The 21,642-nt window shown below is 35.5% G+C and overlaps 1 protein-coding gene and 1 long non-coding RNA gene across 5 annotated transcripts; one reads left to right on the forward strand and one right to left on the reverse strand.

Moving 5' to 3' along the window:
* Positions 1–1,672: 1,672 nt before the first annotated feature.
* Positions 1,673–10,826, reverse strand: LOC120341291 (uncharacterized). Its single transcript, XM_078120084.1, has 2 exons — positions 7,375–10,826; positions 1,673–4,607 (listed from the first exon to the last, which is right to left on the reverse strand). The coding sequence occupies exons 1-2, from the start codon at positions 8,924–8,926 to the stop codon at positions 3,025–3,027; spliced, it is 3,135 nt and encodes a 1,044-aa protein (XP_077976210.1). The 5' UTR covers positions 8,927–10,826; the 3' UTR covers positions 1,673–3,024.
* Positions 10,827–12,297: 1,471 nt separating this feature from the next.
* LOC144432187 (uncharacterized) lies at positions 12,298–18,858 on the forward strand. Of its 4 annotated transcripts, XR_013480448.1 has the most exons (4): positions 12,447–13,150; positions 13,241–13,315; positions 13,409–13,466; positions 13,537–13,665. It is a non-coding gene; the product is annotated as an uncharacterized LOC144432187 (long non-coding RNA). The 4 variants fall into 4 exon arrangements; XR_013480450.1 differs by lacking the exon at positions 12,447–13,150 and adding an exon at positions 12,298–12,435 and having other exon boundaries at positions 13,409–18,858; XR_013480447.1 differs by lacking the exon at positions 13,537–13,665 and having other exon boundaries at positions 13,409–13,520.
* Positions 18,859–21,642: the final 2,784 nt, after the last annotated feature.

Raw genomic sequence — 21,642 nt, forward strand, 5'->3', positions numbered from 1 at the left:
ATGTCAACACGTTGTTGTAAGAAACGTCGGCATTGTGTCGTCATAATTTCGGGGCTAGCCCCGATGATTTAGTAAAAGAAACAGAAAACAAACGAGACAAACGCGGCGAGTGGAAGATAAAAGAGAGAATACGATATACAATGAGCAACCGGGGCAAAATCGGCGTCGCCCCGTCGACGTTCGGCGAAGGCTTTGCGAGCGAAAAATGAACCATGTCGGGAGAATATGGCTAGTGTAGACAGTCTGTGCAACCGATATTGAGGTATTTTTCGAATATTTTTTATTATACCGAAAAAACAACCGAGGCATTGCCCCGGTTGGCCCTATTGACGCGCCGCCACTGGCGGATGTGATGAATGGAAGACTACCTCTTTATGTGGTATATAAAATGGTGATCTCTATGGCAAAGAGAAGGGATCCATAAAACTTCCGTCGACATAGTCTGGGTATGAAGGCATTCGGGCTGGATTCTGATCCGAAATAAAGACTCAGACAGGAAATCAATAACATTAACTCCTTTATAATGACCCATTATTGGTTTAGCACAGTGCTCTTCAACCTTTTTGTTATTGCGGAACCCCTGATATCATTTTTCGTTTTTTATGGAGCCCCGAATAACAAAAATAAAACACGAAATACTCGTAACACGAAATATTTGTAATTCAAATATTTCTACTTCAACAACGAAACAGAAAGTAGGTAACAAGCGTGAAATTCAATGACTAGGTTGTTCTTGCATTTCCTTTGCAATCTTCTTGAATCGAGGCTCCACGGCGCTCAAAGCAATTCTCTTACTCATGTCTTCACTCTTCCTTCCGTCTTGTTTTTCAAATGTTTCCTCCGAATTAATATCATTACGGATATCTAAGAGTCCTTCTTGCTGTTGCGCATTCAGAAATTCATCCAAAAACGGAAAAAGAAGAATAATCATTTTTTGCAACTTTACTGGCCCAGCAGTCAATTTTTTACTTTTACGCGGAACCCTATAAAGTCACGGAACCCCACCCACTGTTGAAGAGCGCTGGTTTAGCATGTATTTTCAGTCATACATATCATCCCTGGCGCTGTGATGTTTTGATAAATATGATTTCGACTGTACCATACTTGGTAAAGGGATCGAGATTTTTTAAACGTGAAAAAACGTAAAATTAATGGTAATTTTCACGCGTAGCGGCGCGCATTAGAATGTTTACGTCTTTCTACGCGCATTTCCGTCGGAAAAAGTAACATTTTTGCACTAATATTTAGAGGTGTGACGTCATCAAAATTGTCAATTGAAGCCTCTTCCTTAAAAATTCTTTAAATACAATCGTGAGTTTTAGAGTAACAATTCTTGCTATAATAGGGGTTTTGGTGTTGTTCTGTTGAAAAATAACACAAGGAAACGTTGAGATAAAAATTAATTATATGGGAATAATTATTAACCCTCTACTAGACACAAAATCTCGAAAGTTCAATAAAAATTTTGGCGTAAAAAAAATTTTGTTTTAGAGGAGTGCGTTTTACATATATTGCTGAATAGAGCGTTATCACACGCTATTATAAAGCCACGAGTGAAGCTTTAGGGCCTAATGATTGACAAAAAAATAACCTATGTGAAATGGCACCAGACCAACCGGCTGGGTAGGGTTTTGAAGAAGATTTATTGCAATACACGAAGCATGATATATTTGATCACCGTCATAGGATGCAAGCTTGATAATAGGAGATAAAACGTTTTGAAAATGTTACAGTAAGTTCTTTCTCGTAAGTAATGTTGTTAAATTAACGATTTCAAAACTTTGTTTATTTATTCAATATTCACCAAATGGTTCAACCAACCTGGATAGTTTGTGAAATAATGACTAAGCTAACTTTGATTTATTAACAAAGGTAATTTGGAACCAGAAAAATAATACTTTTTTTTTAATCCATAAAATTTTCACGAAGAGAGCGATTCATACGGCGATAGGAGCCATGAATTCATCCTTACTTCTAATTAATTCACATTAATATATATACTGTCTCAAACTAGTTGTTCTTCTGCGGTATATAATCTTGGTTGATTGTCGTGTTTATTTATACTGATGGCTTCAGTTGCGTTTATCCATATGTTCTAGTTTTTCTTATTTCAATTGGGTATGTCGTTGTACTTGTTTATGCTACATTGCTAATAATTTGTTAACCTGTGCATACAAGATAAATTATTGCAAGAATGTGTTATAATTGATGATGTATTACACTTGTCATATCCACTGCCAAAATAAATTATTAAAAACGCATTAAAATAAAAGTTAACGACTGGTAACAAAAATAATCATTCAAAAAAACTCTACGGGCGAAATATAAAATTAATAAACTTAAACACGTAAATGACAATGTAGCTTACAAACAATCGCCATGTGGAACAGTTCAGTATATTTAGTTGATTATATATTATTGTTAATTATAATTATATCAAAAAGACATTTAAAACCTTGAACTGCAAATTCGCAATCCCGAAATCCGGAAAAGGTCGAATCAATGTTTCAGAAGCATAACGATTTGCAAAAGCGCGCAAGATATTATGAAGTCACAATTGGTAAAATCGTGGACGAAACCATTTCTTTTAAGGTGATAAAATCGGTTAACGGAAAGAGGCAGTTTCAGTAAGTATGTATGGAAGTTAGTGATAAGGGTATATTGCATATTATATCATTGCATTACAAAGTATGGCACGCATGAATGAACAAATATAAAGATAGTCACTTCAGCATTTGTAATAGAAAATTTTTCTCAATTTGCATTTGCTAGAGAGAAGCATTGATATATTTTATAACCAGTCTATAATTCGAAATGCTTGGGTTGCAATTTCGAAATGCATGCATAAAAATATACCTAACGAACTCGAATTGCTATTTTGGTCTCCATTGTATATAGTAGTCAACGAGCAGATATAGACAGATAACTAATTTTGTAATCAGCCATGATTTCTGTTGAGAACTGTGGATTATAGTCACGTATATTTCGCAATGAACTATATTACATTTCAATACTCAGTATATATCATACATTAGTCATTTTTTCCAGTTTCAAATGAATTCCGTTTTTAGGACGCAGAAGGAGATGCAATTCAAATTCTGGTTTGGGATACAACTCATCTACAGTTATTCTAAATTGGGAGAGTGCCAGTGCCAACACGACTTTCATTATGTTCATCGCCAATTTTTTCCCCATGCAGTTTCGCGGACCAGACGAAAACGGCAAATAGGCATGGGATGATCGATTAGCTATATTTTCGGGATTAAATCGCTCAGGATAAAATGTATCTGGATCCTTCCAAATGTGCGGATTGCGATGCAAAAGAAATATTCCCAGGCTTACATTAAAATCTTTCGGTAATAATCTGGATGCTTCACAACCCGGATTCGATTTTGGATCTGTATTGTACTGATCTGATCCGAACGCCCTGGGACAGAACAGAGGCTTCGAAGTTTTTCTAGCTATACTAAATACAGACGGGTTGAGTCGCAGGCTTTCTTTTATACACATCGTCAGGTACTTTAATTTTGGCAAATCGTCCCACTCCACTGTCTTCCTTCCGTCAAGAACTTCCAACACTTCTTTTCTACACAACTCTTGGTGCTTTAGATTGGTTGCAAGATTATAAAATGCCCACGAGATACCGATAGATACAGTGTCGTGGCCTCCAAACAAAAATGTGTTGACCTCATAACATATTTCCTGGTGGGACAAGCCGATTTCGTTGTCATCTTTTGCGGTCAAAAGCGTACCCAGAAAGTCCCGTACTTGAGGTGTTTCTGTTGATCCAGCCATTGCCGCTCTTCGTTCGTTTATGCTACGTTCCGAATAATCGTGGGCTACTTGACATGCTTTTTTATATCTTCGTCCCAATGAGGTCAAGTAAAAAATGAAGTCAATATGGTACAAAGGGTTGAAAAGCCGTATCATGGCGACCTCCGATAACAATTTTACAGCTTTAAGATACTCGTTATTTTCGTCGAGTTGACAACCAGAATCTTTTGATAAAATACACCTTATAATATTGTCAAGCGTCATCAAACCAACATCGTAAGAAACTTCTACCGAAGTACCTTTTACCGCCTTTTTAAGCCATTTACCCAACATTATTGAGACAGAGCTGTTTATACACGTCATGTATTGATTGAGGGCTCCAAAGTTAAATGCTGGCGTCAGAAGACGTCTATTTCTTTTCCATTTACGCCCCGAACTTGTGAGTAAGCCATCGCCAATCCATGGCCGAAGAAATCGGTACGCAACCTCGTCCTTTGGTTCATTTGTTGCCAGAATTGGCTTTATGGAGTGCGGGTGATAACATTCTAAATATACGACAAATGGTCCAAACCATCGAAGAGTAAGTTTAGGGTATATCTGCGATAGTTTGGCAGCATAATAAATTGAAGCCTCAGTTGATTTTAATTTCTGAAGATGTCCAAGTAACCAGTGTGGTTTTTCGCACCCGATGTCTCTGGTTGCTTCACAAGAATTCCTGTACCTTCTCATAAAGTCCAGAAACCATCTCAGATTATAAAAAAATACGAAGAGCATCAACGCGACGATACAAAGTGAGAATGTATACATTTCCATCTGAATACTTATTATTAATATTTATAACTTCTAAATTTTTTACAAGACGATTGAAATAATTATTACATATGACTGTTACTTACAAACCAATATTAATGTGGACGAAAACCTTATAACAAAGAGTCGTGGTGAGCTAACGAAAAATTTCAAATGTCCCTGGTAGTCGTCGTGTGGTTGAATTCTATATTGCTACCGAGTGCAATAAGAGTTACTTTTGTCCGAGCGCTTTCTAAATTTTGACATATGGTGGTATAAACAGCCCTATATTGCTTGAAACAACAATTTTAAACATTAAAAGAACATCTGAACTGTTGATTTCGCTTGTTAAATCTTCCATTTCTACCTTACTACAAAAAATGCCAATCTAGTACCACTAAACAACTATCAATGTAAAAAAGGAAGTAATAATTGATCAAAATGCATGGAGATGACATCAGCTAGATCGATCACAACAAATAGAAAGCATACAACGTCGAGTACGGTGATATGCCGAGTTAACGATGCGTGGAAATAAATAGATAATCGTGCTGATTTTGATCAAAGCCGCGCTGCCCTGTCCCTTATTTAGGCATGTACGTATCGATGACAGCTTTCGGTCTACTGAAGCATAGCAATATTAAGATAGTCTCGTAATAATAAGATACAGAGATAATTTGGCATATTTATATATATATAGAATATAAATGTTAGAGAAGCGATGCATACAGAAGACAATGCTAGTCTAAAATACAAAAAGGAAGAAATCTCCCAGCATGGCAACTAACAATTTTTCTGTAGAGACTAGCAAAAACATATTAAATATTATTATCGTCAACCTGAATTCCTATTTTTGGTTCATGCCTAATTGTGAATGATAAGAATAAAATTTGATGGCGTTTTTATTATTGTGTCAGTATATTGTTTTCTTTGTGGATCGGTAAAAATAATGAAGTAACTCGCGTTGTTTTTAAATCTTGTGGTCTTCGTCAGTCTGTTGCTCCACATTTTTCTCATCTTAGTTTAGTACGAAATTATAAGCTTGATTTGGAGACTTTGATTTCGTTATAGGTTTGGAATTCCATGCTTGCGGTTCACATATTGCAATTGCTTTTTGTAAGATACTTTTACTTAAAAAAGGATGTAAGAGTTTTTTCTATTTCGGTTACTTCGATCAAATTGTATAGGCTGGAAGTAACTTACCCGTCTAAAATTATTATAGTGCATACCGTATATGCTCGTTTAACCGCCCGATCTTGATTAAGGGCCCATTTGAATAACCGCCCGTGTGAACAGAACATAAAAATAAATAAGGGCCGGTGCTTGAATACCTGCACAATGTAAAAGCTAATTTTTCAGTGGTAGAGAACAATAGAAAATAAAAAGTGCTTTTGTCACAGCGCTGTTGAATTTTAAGCGCTGGTAGATAACACTCACGCCTTACATAACAGATAGCATTGATTACGTAACACCGTGGTTCTCAAACTGGGCGTCGCGACGCCCAAGTGCGTCGTTTCAATATTGATAGGGCGTTGCAAACTTTTCTTCTTTTGAGGATTTGTACCTGCGCTGCGTAGAAAAAAATCAAAATTTTCGTTATTCTCGTTTAAATTATACTTGAGACTTGGGCCCGGTTAGTGAGTTTGGTTGAAAAAATATGGGCCCGGGCTACAAAACGAGAAAATACGGTAGTTCAAATTTAGCTGAATTCACAAAGCGTAATATTCTATAATTTTTACAAAAGTCGTAAATTTTTCTCCTTCAAAAAACACAATTGCAAACAATTTGAAATTATGTGTTAATGGATTTCATTTAACGCTCACTTTTCACCCAATTGAAAAGATGCCAGATGAGCTATTTTACCAAATTTACTCATCGCAATTACAGATGAGTTATTTTATTTGTTGACAGCTTCATCAATGAGTTGAAGTTTTGCTTGGTTGTTAGGAACTTCCCATCATCTTTTATGCCCAAGATCTATGACAGTGCTCAAATTATGTTAAAGGTTGATGAACGTCAAAATATACAAGTGAGATAAAGGAGAAATGGTAGGTATTTATAAAACCTTGCTAAATAACTAAAGAAGGCTGCTCAAAATGGTTATTGCAGTTAGGAAAGCATAATGTCAGTTGTTATACACATACTTAAACTACTGTGAATTTCTGACCTATAACCATTATGGTGTATTTTATGTACGATGTATGCTGTGTGGCATTGACTGACAATAGGTATGTATGTATGAGAGGTTCTTAGGTAGGCTAGTCCCGTGGTGTGTCTACCAGGTTAGGGTTAGACCATAATTTTATTCCTATTTTAGTTCTATTACGAGTTCGGGTACTGACTGTGTTAGCCAAGTGAATATAACCCCTGCCATGCCAGGTTTCAGTCCTTTCACACAACTTGATTGTAAAGTGGCGGACAAAATTAGTTACCTCCATATTTGCACACTCACCTCCAAATCGCCGGTTCTAAAAGGTTACATTATTAAACACAGTACACAGAAAGGAAAAATTATAAAGCAAGTAATCAAATTTATATGAAATTTAACAAAGTGGAAAATGATATAATGATACTTGTCGACGAATGCTTGAGCTGTGAAACACGCGCACAATTACATGGATATACCTATATGGATATACCACAACGAACTCAAATTGCTCGAGTATTTTATTATCCAGTGTACAGAGTAGTCTTACCACAAGCAGAGACAAAAATTAATCATTCATGAGTCCTGATAAGGACTCAGGATTATAATCACATATTTATGACAATGAAAATATTCTTCTTCAATGCCGAACACCATACTTTAGTTAATCTTGTCCAGTTTTAAATGAATTCCGTTTTTAGGGCGCAAAACGACATGCATTTCAAATTCTGGTCTAGGATAGAACTCATCTACAGTTATATAAAACTGGGAGAGTGCCAGTGCCAACACGACTTTCATTTCATTCATTGCCAAATTTTGCCCAATGCAGTTTCGGGGACCAGACGAAAATGGTAAGTAAGCATGCGATGATCGACTAGCTATATTTTCCAGATTAAACCGCTCAGGATCGAACATATCAGGATTCTTCCAAATGTGCGGGTTTCTATGCAAAAGAATTATTCCCAGGCCGACATTGAAATCTTTTGGTAATATTCTGGATGCCTCACAACCCGAATTCGGTTTTCGATCTGTATTGTACTGGTCTGATCCGAACGCCCTGGGACAAAACAAAGACTTCGAAGTAGTCCTTGCTATACTAAATACAGGCGGATTGAGACGCATGCTTTCTTTTATACACATCGACAGGTACTTAAATTTTGGCAAATCGTCCCACTCCACTGTCTTCCTTCCATTAAGAACTTCTAACACCTCTTTTCTGCACAACTCTTGGTGCTTTAGATTAGCTGCAAGGTTATAAAATGCCCATGATATACCACTAGATACTGTGTCGTGGCCTTCAAACAAAAATGTGTTGACCTCATCACATATTTCCTGGTGGGATAAGCCGATTCCGTCATCGTCTTTCGCGCTCAAAAGCGTGTCCAAAAAGTCCCGTACTTGTGGCGTTTCTGTTGATTCAGCCATTGCTACTTTTCGTTCGTTTATGGAACGTTCGGAGTAATCGTGGGCTACTTGACACGCTTTTTTATATCTTCGTCCCAATGGGGTCAAGTAAAAGATAAAATCAAGATGATACAAAGGGTTAAAAAGTCGTATCATGGCGACTTCCGATAACAGTTTTACAGCTTTGAGATACTCGTTATTTTCGTCGAGTTGACATCCAGAATCTTTTGATAAAATGCATCTTAGAATATTGTCAAGCGTCATCAAACTAACATCGTGGGAAATTTCAACCGAAATAGCTTTATCCGCCCTTTGAACCCATTTACCCAGCATTATTGAGGCAGCGTTGTTTATACATGTCATATATTGCTTGAGGCATCCAAAGTGAAATGCCGGTGTCAGAAGACGTCTATTTCTTTTCCATTTACGTCCCGAACTGGTTAGTAAGCCATCGCCAATCCACGGTCGAAGAAATCGATATGCAACCTCGTCCTTTGGTTCATCTGTAGCCAGAATTGGCTTCATAGAATCCGGGTGATAGCATTCTAGATATACGACGAACGGTCCCAGCCATCGAGGGGAAAGTTTAGGGTATATTTTTGTTAGTTTGCTAATATAAAAGAAAGATGCTTCAGTGGGTTTTAATATTCGAAGATGTCCAAGTAACCAGTGTGGTTTTTCGCACCCGATGTCTCTGGTTGCTTCACAAGAATTCCTGTACCTTCTCATAAAGTCCAGAAACCATCTCAGATTATAAATAATTACAAAACACAACAATACGAAGATACAAAGTAATAATGTAAACAATTCCATATTTATTAATCATTTCTGAATGTTTTGCAAAAAAAATCAATTATTATTTTGCGTTATCTACATACCAATCTTAAGGCGCACGGAAACCTACCTGGTATAGATGTACTTAAAGATTCCAAATGTCTCTTCCTCGTTCGTAGTTGAAATCATTGCTAGCTGTTCTATCTCTTAATAGTGCGTAAAAGATATCGAGAGCTTTCTAAATCATTACACATTATTGGTGTAAACAAATCGTGAAAACAAGGTTGATTTAGAGTTTCGATAATTAGGCCACAATGGGATTTTAGAGTTCTTTTTCAATTAAACCCCGCGACAAAGAATCAATATCAAGATTTAAGTTTAGATTTTTTGACTTGATTTTAACAAGACTAGAAATCCCTTTTTTATACAATTAAGTTGCAAGCATCTGTACTAAGACAGCAACGGCCTATTACGCAAGATTGTTATACTCGGGAAATTCAAGCTCACCATGCAATCTGATTAGCTGCTGTCTCCAATTTGCAAACGACGAACATTTTACTGTCGGGTCCAAGCTTCAACGGCAATAATGTTTAACGTTAACAAGCGAGGTACATGGTAGCCGACATCATGTGCCTGCTGTTATCTATATAAATTGTGATGTATCAATGCGCTTAAATCAGTTTTTCGCGAAATGAGATTTCACATTTCATTGCTTTTAAATACCGAAGTTGACATAAATTAGAACCTTGTGGTAGCTGGAGGATGTTAAAACATCGGACGGAATCTGGTCCCCCGAGTCTCGGCCTTAGACAGGCAGACGCCATGCGGTCATGCACACGACAAAACGGCAAAGAACGTCATCGTTAGCCCCAACAACACGAAGGCCGGCTATCAAATTTACACATTCGATCCCGAAGGAAATGAACTAACGTTAAGAATCGCCGAAACGTGGAAGTCCCGTTCGACGTTTCCGTTCGAAACAACAGTATTGAATAAAAATGAACACATGAATTTTTCTACACCTGATGATTTTACCTGTAAAGTTTTTCATCCCTGCCTCACTACGAAAAAATGTGCCAACTGGTATAACTAAAAACCTTTTAAACTGTCAGAGTAATATAATAATACGATTAATATAAACGTATGCGATACCAGCTGGGTCCTTATACGCGTAAGACAAACATTGACTTTAACGTTTATGGGTCGGGTTAACGATCCGTGTAACTGAATAAATAAATATTTAATCGTACTAAAGTTGCCCTAATGTGCGTTACTGTCTCTTTGTTCAGCATTGTACGCTATATGTTGATGGCTGCTAAAGAATGCCGACGCGATAGTGGCATTAAATTGAAAGTTTATATTTCACGTAATGACAACATAAATATATGTGGTGTTGTAAATATTAATCTTGGAGATGGGATGCATACACAATATTAGCCTGAAACTCGAAGAGCACAATACCAATTGTAATTTCTTTATCGAATAATGTAGATGCATGTGGTGTTTGAATATTCCATTTTGTCATTGGTATTTGACAATGCTGCAGTCATTGGCATAGCATCCCTGTTATTCCACATTTTACGCACGATCATGTTTAATGTGTGTCTATATGATGACTTCATAATGTTGGAAACTGTAATGTGTCCAAAAACAGATCGACACTGATATGAAAAAAAAAATATGTATATATATATATTGCTTCCGAGTTATAAGCTTGATTTCGATGCCACTAGATTTCATTCATTTGGTTCATATATTTTAATTGCTCTTTTGGGATTCTTTCACAAGCAAACAAAACGCAAAAAAATTTCTGTTACGGTTACTTCGATTTACATAGACAAAAGTATTCATAATCTGAAAGAAGTACTTAACCATCTAAGCAAGAAAATGTCATATTGCATATTTCGAATTTAGCTAGAATCCGAAGTTGTTGTATATATTATATACTTTTTAAATAAGTCATGAATTTGTTTATATTCTTTTGGGAAAAACTCTTTATGAAAAAAAAAGTTTGAAAACATTTCGAATTCTTGTAATAATGAATTTCAACGCTCACATCATAACATCAAAGCTCAACAACATAATATCAAAGCGATCAATCAATAGGTCCACTCACGTGTCCAATAAACGTTGAAATAAACGCTTTATCATGTGACGGACAACGACCTTTCGCGATTACTAGCCGTCTTGGCCAAGGTCACAAATTATTCGATCGAGATAATGGACTTGGATGGTGACTAAATTTATTGAAAATGTACTAGGTTTTTCTGCTAACTTCACTCATCGCAATTACTGATGAACTATCGTCGTTGAAAGCTTTACCTTTATTCCCTATACACCCATGGTGTATTTTATGTACGACGAATGGCATCGAATAAAAATAGATATGTATGAATGTTTGTCAACGAAATGCTTGGGCTGTGATTACGACACACATGCCCGAAAATTTACATAACGATCACAAATTCCTCAAGTATTTTCAGTTTCCAATGTATAAAATAGTTTTTTAGAAGGCGGAGATAAAAAATAACTAGCAAATCTTGCTTCCTATTATAGGCTTACCATACGTCTCGCTTTAGGCGGGACAGTCCAGCTTTTTTTTAATTTTGCTACTTCTGATGATTTCACCTGCAAAGTTTTCCATTCCTGCCTTACTACGAAAAAATCTGCCAATCTTTGCTACTTCTGATGATTTCACCTGCAAAGTTTTCCATTCCTGCCTTACTACGAAAAAATCTGCCAATCTGATACAATTAAACAACGGATAAAACTGTTTGAGTAATGTGATAATTCGATCATTATGAACGGATGTGATCCAGCTTGGTCCATCACAACATACGTAAGATTATCACGTTTATAGGCCGATTAACAATGCGTCTAATTAAATATTTAATCGTGTTGAAGTTGCCCGAAGGTGCGTTATTGTCTCTTCGTTAAGCATGTACGGTATATGTTGATGAAAGTTTAATGCGCACGAAAACCTGGCAAACCGTGGTATCGAGGTAGCTAACCATACATTCCAAACGTCCCTCATTCGTGTGTAGTTGAAATCACATCGATATTCTATCCCTTACTTGTGCGTAGTAGACATGATATTGCTTTTCAGGGCAATAAAAGTTACCTTTGCCGAGCGATTTATAAAGCATTACATATATTGGTAAACCAAAAGTGCATAATTACCGCACCGGGGGCGCTATTCACTAAACTTCGTGAAAGCTGGGTTTACGATCAAGTAACTGTGTCTCTCAGAATCGTGATAGCGAAATCTCGTAAAATACGATTCACCAGAGACCTCGTAGCACTTGACACGCTTCTCTCGAAATCTTACGCATGGTCGCCGTTGAACAGAATGCACTGACTGATCACTCGGCCGTATCAGTTATCGCCACCAACGGGTCAAACGTGTTTCGCGTTAACCTCCCTCTGCTTCACCTTTTGCAGCCCGCGTTTTGAAATTTGCAGTGCCGTAATCTATAGACTGACGGATACATGGAATAAATGCTGGAGTTACATATTGTGAACTACTTGTGTAACAGACAATAAAATCAGTGAGTTGCCAAAGTTTATTGTGATTCCATATTTGATGTTAGTACCGTACCATGCCTGATTGCAGCATTGATTTAGTCCGTGTATATCTCTATACAAGTATTTCAATGAAACAGTATGAGTATATGATTTCATCAGAGCAGGTTCAGGATTATCGAGTGTAACTAGTATATAAGGTACCGTACCGTAATTTCTATGTCAGTGGAAACGAAAAGGGCAAAGTGCTTTTCACCTGATGAGATTGAGGCACTTGTTTCTGGGGTTGCACAACACCGTGAACAAGTTTTTGGGGCTTACTCTAAGATTGTTACTGCACAAACCAAAAGAGCAGCATGAAAAGATATTTCGAACAAGGTGTGTACAACTTCCGAAAGTTGCTAATGTAGATCACAGTTATTAATACGTTCGAAGTGCGATTGCAGGATAGCAAGGCTTTCAATCAAATTTCCTATCATTTACCATAAACTTACTATTTTCTTCATAAGTGAATTCAGTCAATATTACGGGGAGCATTAGAACTCATAGAGCATAAGTGGTACGACATGAAGTCAAATGCCAAAAAGAAGGTCTCTTTGTACAGGAAAGATTTAAAAAAAACTGGAGGAGATACAATAACAGCAAAACCACCTACAGAGATGGACTACAGGATAATATCCCTTATGGGAAATGAGTCAGTTGAGGGTATACCAGGTGCTGCAGCAATCGAAAGCTGGCTTTGTTTGTTGAAATTTCAAAAATCAGTTCTACAAAAAAATATGGCTTTTGTAGTCTATCAATGATTATTGAGCATATGAATTATTTTTTTAGGTTATGATGAAACATCCTCACTTTCCATGCAAAGTTCTCAAGTCAATTCAGGTGACACTAACAAAGAATCATTAAGTAAGTCATGTCCAATTATCTATCTTATATCAGTTAATCGCTATTGCTGCTAACGACATATAACATTTATCAATACCTATTTTGATTTCACAGGTAAAATAATTGCATCTCAACAACCATAGTTTTGAAGAGCATGAAGACCAAGCCACTGGTATATATCATTTTATATTATACCCCAATTACACAATGAAATTTAACCTGCCTCTTCTTTTTTCTTGAAGAATAGCATTCCCTAGGTTATGCTATTCCATACACTTCATACATTGAAAGTCAGTCTCCCTGTCATGCCCCTTCTTCTGCGTCATGTGCAGTCAGCAGCACTTTACACAAAAGAAAAAAAAGACGTTGTGATGACGAAACGAGTGATATAGTCACAATACAGAAGGAAATAAAAGAACTACTGCATAATTTGGTAGACTCTCACAAAAAATGGAGAAGAGTCTCGCAATAATTGCTGAAAAATATTGCGAGGCTAAGTAACTCAAAATTGTGACATATACCACATCCAAACAGTTTGTTAGTGCTTCAAACAGTGCTTGTTAGCATTCCACATGAGGTAGGCCAAACGTAGGTTGACAGTTTTAAAAATTAAAACTGATCAATCATAAAAAAAAATCTCTCCGTCCGCTTGTATACAGTTCCCGTACCTTGTATATGGGGTGTTCTAAAAGTGGGCAGACTGCAAAAAAAACTTATGATTAACATTAATTAATATTAATACTGTCAAACTACTTTTGGTTCACCTTGACCTAGGGATGTCCGTATCCGAATACTAAACTATTCTAGAATGCTTCTGAAAAAAACATTTCGAATATCGTTTAAACTAAATTACTAGAACCAAAATAATACTTCACAAGTGTTTCAGTAACTTTATTTCCCAACATAAGTGGGGTCTCCCTAAAACCAGGCACTTGCGAATTCAGGCACTTTTTCAGGCACCATTTCAGGCACTTTGATATTTTTTATTTTTACCGTACGTCATTGGGGTTTCCAATTTACCTGACAAGATAATTAGACTTTAAATAATTTTTTGCATCCCTATATTGCAATAAAACAATATTATTTCCAATTTATTAGGGTATAAATAATTCTTCAATAGTAAAATGTGGCAACATTGATTACAAAATATAGAAATCAGGCACTTGTGAAATTTCAGGCACTTGGTCAAAACCTATTTTACAATATATCTGATTACTCTAAAGCAGAAAATTAAATATATACACTTTGTATGGTTGAATTTACAACATTTTGGTAAAATACAATACCGTTTGTGACTGATGGAGACGTGTCATATTTCGCAAGTGCCTGATTTTTCTTGGTGACAGTTGCCATTGTTTTTAGCAATTATTTTCTTAAATTATTTGCGTCAGAACTTACTATTCTTTGATTTCTAACGCAAATTCATTGTTCCACAACAATTTGAGCGTTTTTAATAATGCAATGAGCAATACCATTTGACAATATATGGTCAACCATCGTACTTTCTGGATTTATTTGAAATTGAATATGAATGATAAAATCTGGCAACCACAAGCACAAAATACTAAAACCAGGCACTAGTGAAATTTCAGGCACTTGGTAAAAACCTATTTCTCGGTGTTTTTACTTACTTTGAAGCAGAAAACTAAAATATACACTCTTTTGTATGATTGAAATGACGTCTTTTTGGTAAAAAACAAAAACGATTGGGACTGGTGATGAGGGGTCAAATTTCGCAAGTGCCTGATTTTTCATTGTTTTCGATAACAGTTGCCATATATTTTGGCAACAATTTTTCTAAATACTTTGCGTCAGCACTTACTATACTTTGCTTTCTAACGCAAATTCATTGTTTCACAACATTTTGAGCGTTTTTAATATTGCAATGAGCAATACCATTTAACAACATATGGTCAACCATCGTACTTTCTGGATTTATTTGAAATTGAATATGAATGATAAAATCTGGCAACCTCAAGCACAAAATACTAAAACCAGGCACTTGTGAAATTTCAGGCACTTTGTAAAAATCTATTTCTCAATGTTTTTACTTACTTTGAAGCAGAAAACTAAAATACACACTCTTTTGTATGATTGAAATGACGTCTTTTTGGTAAAAAACAAAAACGATTGGGACTGGTGATGAGGGGTCAAATTTCGCAAGTGCCTGATTTTTCATTTTTTTCGATAACGGTTGCCATATATTTTCGCAACAATTTTTCTAAATTATTTGAGTCAGAACTTACTAATCATTGCTTTTTAAAGGAAATTCCTAGTTCTACAACAATTTCAGCGTTTTTAATAATGCAATGAGCAATATCATTTGACAACATATAGATAACCATCGTACTTTTTGGATTTATTTGAAATTGAATAGGAAAGATAAAATCTGGCAACCGCAAGCACAAAATACTAAATTCAGGCACTTGTGAAATTTCAGGCACTTTGTAAAAAACTATTTCCCGATGTTTTTGATTACTTTAAATCCGAAAATCCGAATATACATATTTTGTATGACTGAATTTGGTATTTTTATTGTCCAAAACTAGAAGAACTATCACTGGTAGGAATGTGGCAAATTTGAAAAGTGCCTGATTTTTTGGTTTTGTCAATGGTAGTTGCCATATCTCTATAATTTTTATTTTTTTTTCATATGTTGTTTCCCTATTGCATTATTTTATAAAAGTCAATGTTTGTATGAGAGCTCCCCTTAGCATAAATGGAATTAAACTTTTAACATCAGTATTTACATCCGGAAATCGGTATTTAATTAAACCAATCACGCTTTTGCAAAACTATTTGAATATTGTAAAGTTTGAATGACATTGTGTTGTTTATTTTTATTAATTCAAAAGTATGACATATGTATTATTTAAATACGGGTTTAAATTTGACAGATTTGTAGGGAATATTAGTTATTCAGACGACATCTTTATAGTAATGTTCGGAACCCTTGAAATTGGTTCAAAACTTCTTCTAATTTGTTATAAACATTTCGACGTAATATATTACCCAAGTAGTAACAATCGCATCGTTATAAACAACCTAATTTGTCTTCTGGCAATATTAGTTCAAAATTCCAGTTTTAATTGTTATCGGACGACGATTTTAATAATGTAATTTGGCCTACGACTTCATATAAACTACATAACAGAAACAATTGACTTATGTCGCAGAGAATCTTTTATAATACGTATCCAAGTCACATTATCCCCTAATAGAACATAATTTACCGTTCACAAAATGTATAAAAGCCTGTGCAAAATCTATATTGACAACCAGCGGTGTTCAACCACGGCTATAATAAAGATATTCGATCACTTGCTGTTGCTGTTGTATAATATTTTTTACAACCTGAAGATCTGACTGTAATATCTTTACATGGATAGTTTATGGAATGGATTTCATGGATAGTTTACGTAGAATTATGTGTACATTATTTCATGCTGTAACAGCTAACTGTAAAACACGTAGTTCCTAAATAAGAAGAATGGCTACAGGATGGTAAATACGAGATGGCAATGTCACCTAAACAAAATTCGCTCGGCGAATGACATCAGGTAGCTGATATGCCCAAAGTTAGGCTTAAAAGCATCGTTAAACGAATGTTACAATAAAAATCCTTCAATATTCAACACGCCGGTAGTCAGCCAACGAATTTTTTTGCGTTATTCAAAAAGTTGCAAATATATAAAAACGTAAAACAGTAATTGTTTTTAATGTCACAGAAGCCGTATTAAACTCTCGATTATAAATCTTTCTCCATCAGTAATTGGGGAATTAAATTTGAATTTAAATTTATTAGGGAGATAAAACATTGAAAACACAACTTCACAAAGGAAGTGTATGAGTGAACACTAATTGAAGCTTTCAGTTTGCAAATTATTAGAAATATTGAGTATTCAATAAAAATCCTTACTATTTGTTCTATTTTGACATGATATGATTTACGTATCTTGCAATAAAGTAAAACCACAGATCTAAGAATTGAAAATTTCAAATGTCAGTTCTGAAATTAAACATGAAAAGGTTTTGTGTATATTTTGCTACTTTTATATGTCGGGCGTATAGTTTCTTCATGTCGCGAATGAGCATCAGAATAGGTTGTGCAGAAAATGGTGCTCCCGTAGTATGTGCACAAAGTTGGCACACAACCCGAACATAGTATGTGTACAAAGATAGAGGTATTAGGTTGTGCGCCATCCTGGAGCACATAGGCTACTACGGGAGCGCCCTGAAAATACCCACATTTGCAACACCGACTTACCGAATACAAATTTTACACTTCCACAATTTCGCTTTCGATACTTTTTCACATGTATCATGATACCAACGCTAGCAAACGCAGCATTAGTATTGTACGTGCTCCCGTATACATTACGCAATTTAACAGACACTCCAATTAATATTTTCCAGAAAGCAAAATTCATGCATCGGAATGTCAGAGTATATGAGTGGCGACGATGCAGTGCGACAACGTCCCAAATGTGATTGAATTTTTTTGTCTCCGCCTTGTTCAATCTTACATCTGGGCGTTTTGAAGAGGTATGTACTCACTTCAAATATAAAGACTTGCACCACCTTCGGGCAGACGTCGAATTGAAATTAGCGATAAGAATAGCACTCAATATACAACGGATTGTCTTAAAAAACATTTTACCGAGAAAGAAAAGTATAGTAAGTACTAAGTTCTGACGAAAATGATTTTATGAAAAGTATTGCAAAAATATATGGTAACTGTAATCGAAAAAAAATGAAAAATCAGGCACTTGCGAAATTTGACCCCTCATCACCAGTCCCAATCGTTCTTGTTTTTTACCAAAAAAACGTCATTTCAATCATACAAAATAGTGTATATTTTAGTTTTCTGCTTCAAAGTAAGTAAAAACATCGAAAAATAGGTTTTTACCAAGTGCCTGAAATTTCACAAGTGCCTGGTTTTAGTATTTTTTGCTTGTGGTTGCCAGATTTTATCATTCATATTCAATTTCAAATAAATCCAGAAAGTACGATGGTTGACCATATATTGTCAAATGGTATTGCTCATTACATTATTAAAAACGCTCAAATTGTTGTGGAACAATGAATTTGCGTTAAAAAGCAAAGAATAATAAGTGCTGACGCAAATAAATTAAGAAAATAATTGTGAAAAAATATGGCAACTGTCACCGAGAAAAATGAAAAATCAGGCACTTGCAAAATATGACACGTCTCCATCAGTCACAAACGGTATTGTATTTTACCAAAATGTTGTAAATTCAACCATACAAAGTGTATATATTTAATTTTCTGCTTTAGAGTAATCAGATACATTGTAAAATAGGTTTTGACCAAGTGCCTGAAATTTCACAAGTGCCTGATTTCTATATTTTGTAATCAACGTTGCCACATTTTACTATTGAAAAATTATTTATACCCTAATAAATTGGAAATAATATTGTTTTATTGCAATATAGGAATGCAAAAAATTATTTAAAGACTAATTATCTTGTCAGGTAAATTGGAAACCCCAATGACGTACGGTAAAAATAAAAAATATCAAAGTGCCTGAAATGGTGCCTGAATTCGCAAGTGCCTGGTTTTAGGGAGACCCACATAAGTGGGTGAAATGAACATGTGACATAGTCTGTCAAACTAAACTGATGCGAATCACTGGAGCATTCTCTGAGAAAGTTATTTCTCTGAATTAAAGAAAACATACTGTTGCCATCACAAGCTTCTAATCAGGACTGGGAAGCTGATTCTTAATCACAGTGGCTTTGGCTACAGCTCCAGGGACCACAGTTCCTTTTTAGAGCTCCTGAAGTATGTGCATGGCTCACAACCTGAACCCTAAACTGGTACACATAATAATGTTCATGTTGTGCGGCAGTGCCGTATGACTGTACTAGTACCGTAGCCTACTGCAGTACTGGCACAGATAAACTCCGATTCCATTAGGCTACCGGTACGGTACTGCTGCACTGCTATTCAATCAAACGACACCGTACCCATCTTTACCTTTAAAACTTCCACCGTGCGTTATGCAGTTATGATAAACTCGCAATAGAAAACTAATCACTTCCATAACAGAGATACCGTACCGGTTGCCTGCACCGTCAACATCAGATTGTCGGCAATAATCGCACAAGTCTGGACATGCCCAGACATGCCCGTTTCGTCACGCTTGATAGAAAGCAGAGGTCACTATGGTTCACGCGACGGCCGATTCAGCACTTACTAACGTACTTTGAAAAAAAAAAAATACCGAAAAAGATCGTGCGCGACGTCGCAAGTTTTATACATGTTAAATTACGATTAACCGAAATTGGAAAAAACTATTCGAATACAGCTCTAAACGAAACGAAAACGGAAACGATAAGGACATCCCTACCTTGACCATTTTTTCATTAAGCCTGGAATTTCATTACAATACTTACCTTACAATACTTTCATTACAACTACCATAATTTGAAATCCCGATACTTCTGTGGATTTGGAGATCTTTTTATGTTGCTACTATTGACCAATGCTTCAATCCCATCTGTAAACTATTATCGTAATGTGAAGAGGCTTTTAAATATGGGACTAAAACGATAAATGTGAATTAAATACACTGCGAAGATGAAATATGGTCATTTGAAAAATTCCACGAAGCGAGTGAGTGATAAATTTTTTTTGCCAAGCGAAAAAAAATGTGCTGTTTTAACACGTCCTGGCTTATTGCTCTTACCATCGTACATCAATCCGTCTGCCAAACGTTTATGAGGACTTAAATTGCATTCAAATATCCAGCTTAGCGATATAAGTTTCAGAAATATTTTCTATTCTCCTTGTGAGATGGAATACAACAGTCGAGACCCTCCTTCTATAGTATAGAATCTATACAATAGCAAGCAATACGAAACTGACAATTTCACTCTTTCCAATAATAGGAGTATATGAGACTGTTATTTGAAGTGGTTTATTTATTGCAATTAAACGAAGCAATAAAATACAGCTTTGGCGTAGATGGTGACATATGTGATGATGGATATCCAGACAGGAAGTCATAATGTTAATAGAAGAACAATGTGGAAAGGAAAGTGTTATTGAACTCTTCTTAAGAAAAGAAAAAAAATGGCTGGCTGAATTGAAAAATTAACAACATGTCCAAACAATTATAAACGATGGATTATGTTACACATATGATGGCAAAACACAACATTGTGCTGATGTGAGGGACGTCCAAGATGACAGCATTGACGTTTGGGTGTCTCTCATTCCAAACAGAGGTCCAAATCATTATCTCGCACACATATTAAAAGAATTTGGACATATTGACTCTATTTCCAGAGAAAAAGATAGGACGGGAACATTAACTGGAAGGCGCATGTGTAAGATGCATCTTGAATACTTAATACACATAGAGTTTTGTGATATTTCCTTACCAGGTACAAAGCCAGTTTGGTCAATATGAATAAGATCTCCAATGACCTCTTTTAAACGATTTGCTATAACGTTTGCGATAATTTTTTTTTGGTCTACATTTAGCAAGGAAATATGTGCATCTCTAAGTTTAGATAAATGTGATATTCTCTATTCTGGAGAATACAGAAAGATCAGTATCAACCAATATGAAGGTATATCTGTTGTAAATAACAATCTAAGAATATTGGGCATCTGGCAAGAACTCGAACATTTAAAGGTAGAAAAATAATTGTAGATTGTATGGTTTTATCCAAGGTTTGGTACTTTGCTGCAATTTTCTTTATACCTGAAGATTTTTTAAAAATCTTGAAAAAGCCTGTTTGGGAATTTATCTAGAACTGTAAAACAGAAATGATAAGCAGGATCCAAATGTGTATGAATTATAATGAAGGGGAAATAAAAATGATAGATATTGACGAAAAGATTCAATCTATAAAACTAAAATGGGCGATCAAATTGATGCAGGGTACCAGTAATACCTGGACAAAATTAGCAAAATACTCCATTAAACATTCCAATGGTGCATATGACACAGATTCTTTTGAAAATTAGTTTCTCGAATTTCCCATAAGAAACATACCAAATGAAATACCTCAATTTTATAAGGAAATGATAATACACATCAGAAAACTTAATTTGGTAAGAACTATTCTACCATACGATTTTAATGATATTTGTTAAGAATATATCTGGTACAATCCTATTCTTGGAAATTTGTCTTACCCATTTGATTATAAAAATTGGATCAGAAATGGGATTATAACACTTGGGGATTTATTTTATGTGGAAAATTCGCAACTGGCTTTGCGAATAGGCAACAATACATCCAGTAACATACATAGAATTCAGAACAGAGTAGAAATATTTAAAAGAGACATCATATCTAATATTCAAACATG

Source organism: Styela clava, chromosome 14, assembly GCF_964204865.1.
Source record: "Styela clava chromosome 14, kaStyClav1.hap1.2, whole genome shotgun sequence".
NCBI classification, from domain to species: Eukaryota; Metazoa; Chordata; class Ascidiacea; order Stolidobranchia; family Styelidae; genus Styela; species Styela clava.

Coding starts and splice junctions, on each gene's coding strand:
- LOC120341291 (XM_078120084.1), bottom strand. CDS start 8,926: ATGGAATTGTTTACATTATTACTTTGTATCTTCGTATTGTTGTGTTTT. Junction 4,608..7,374: donor TTTAAAACTGGACAAGATTA/ACTAAAGTATGG, acceptor AGAAGTTATAAA/TATTAATAATAAGTATTCAG.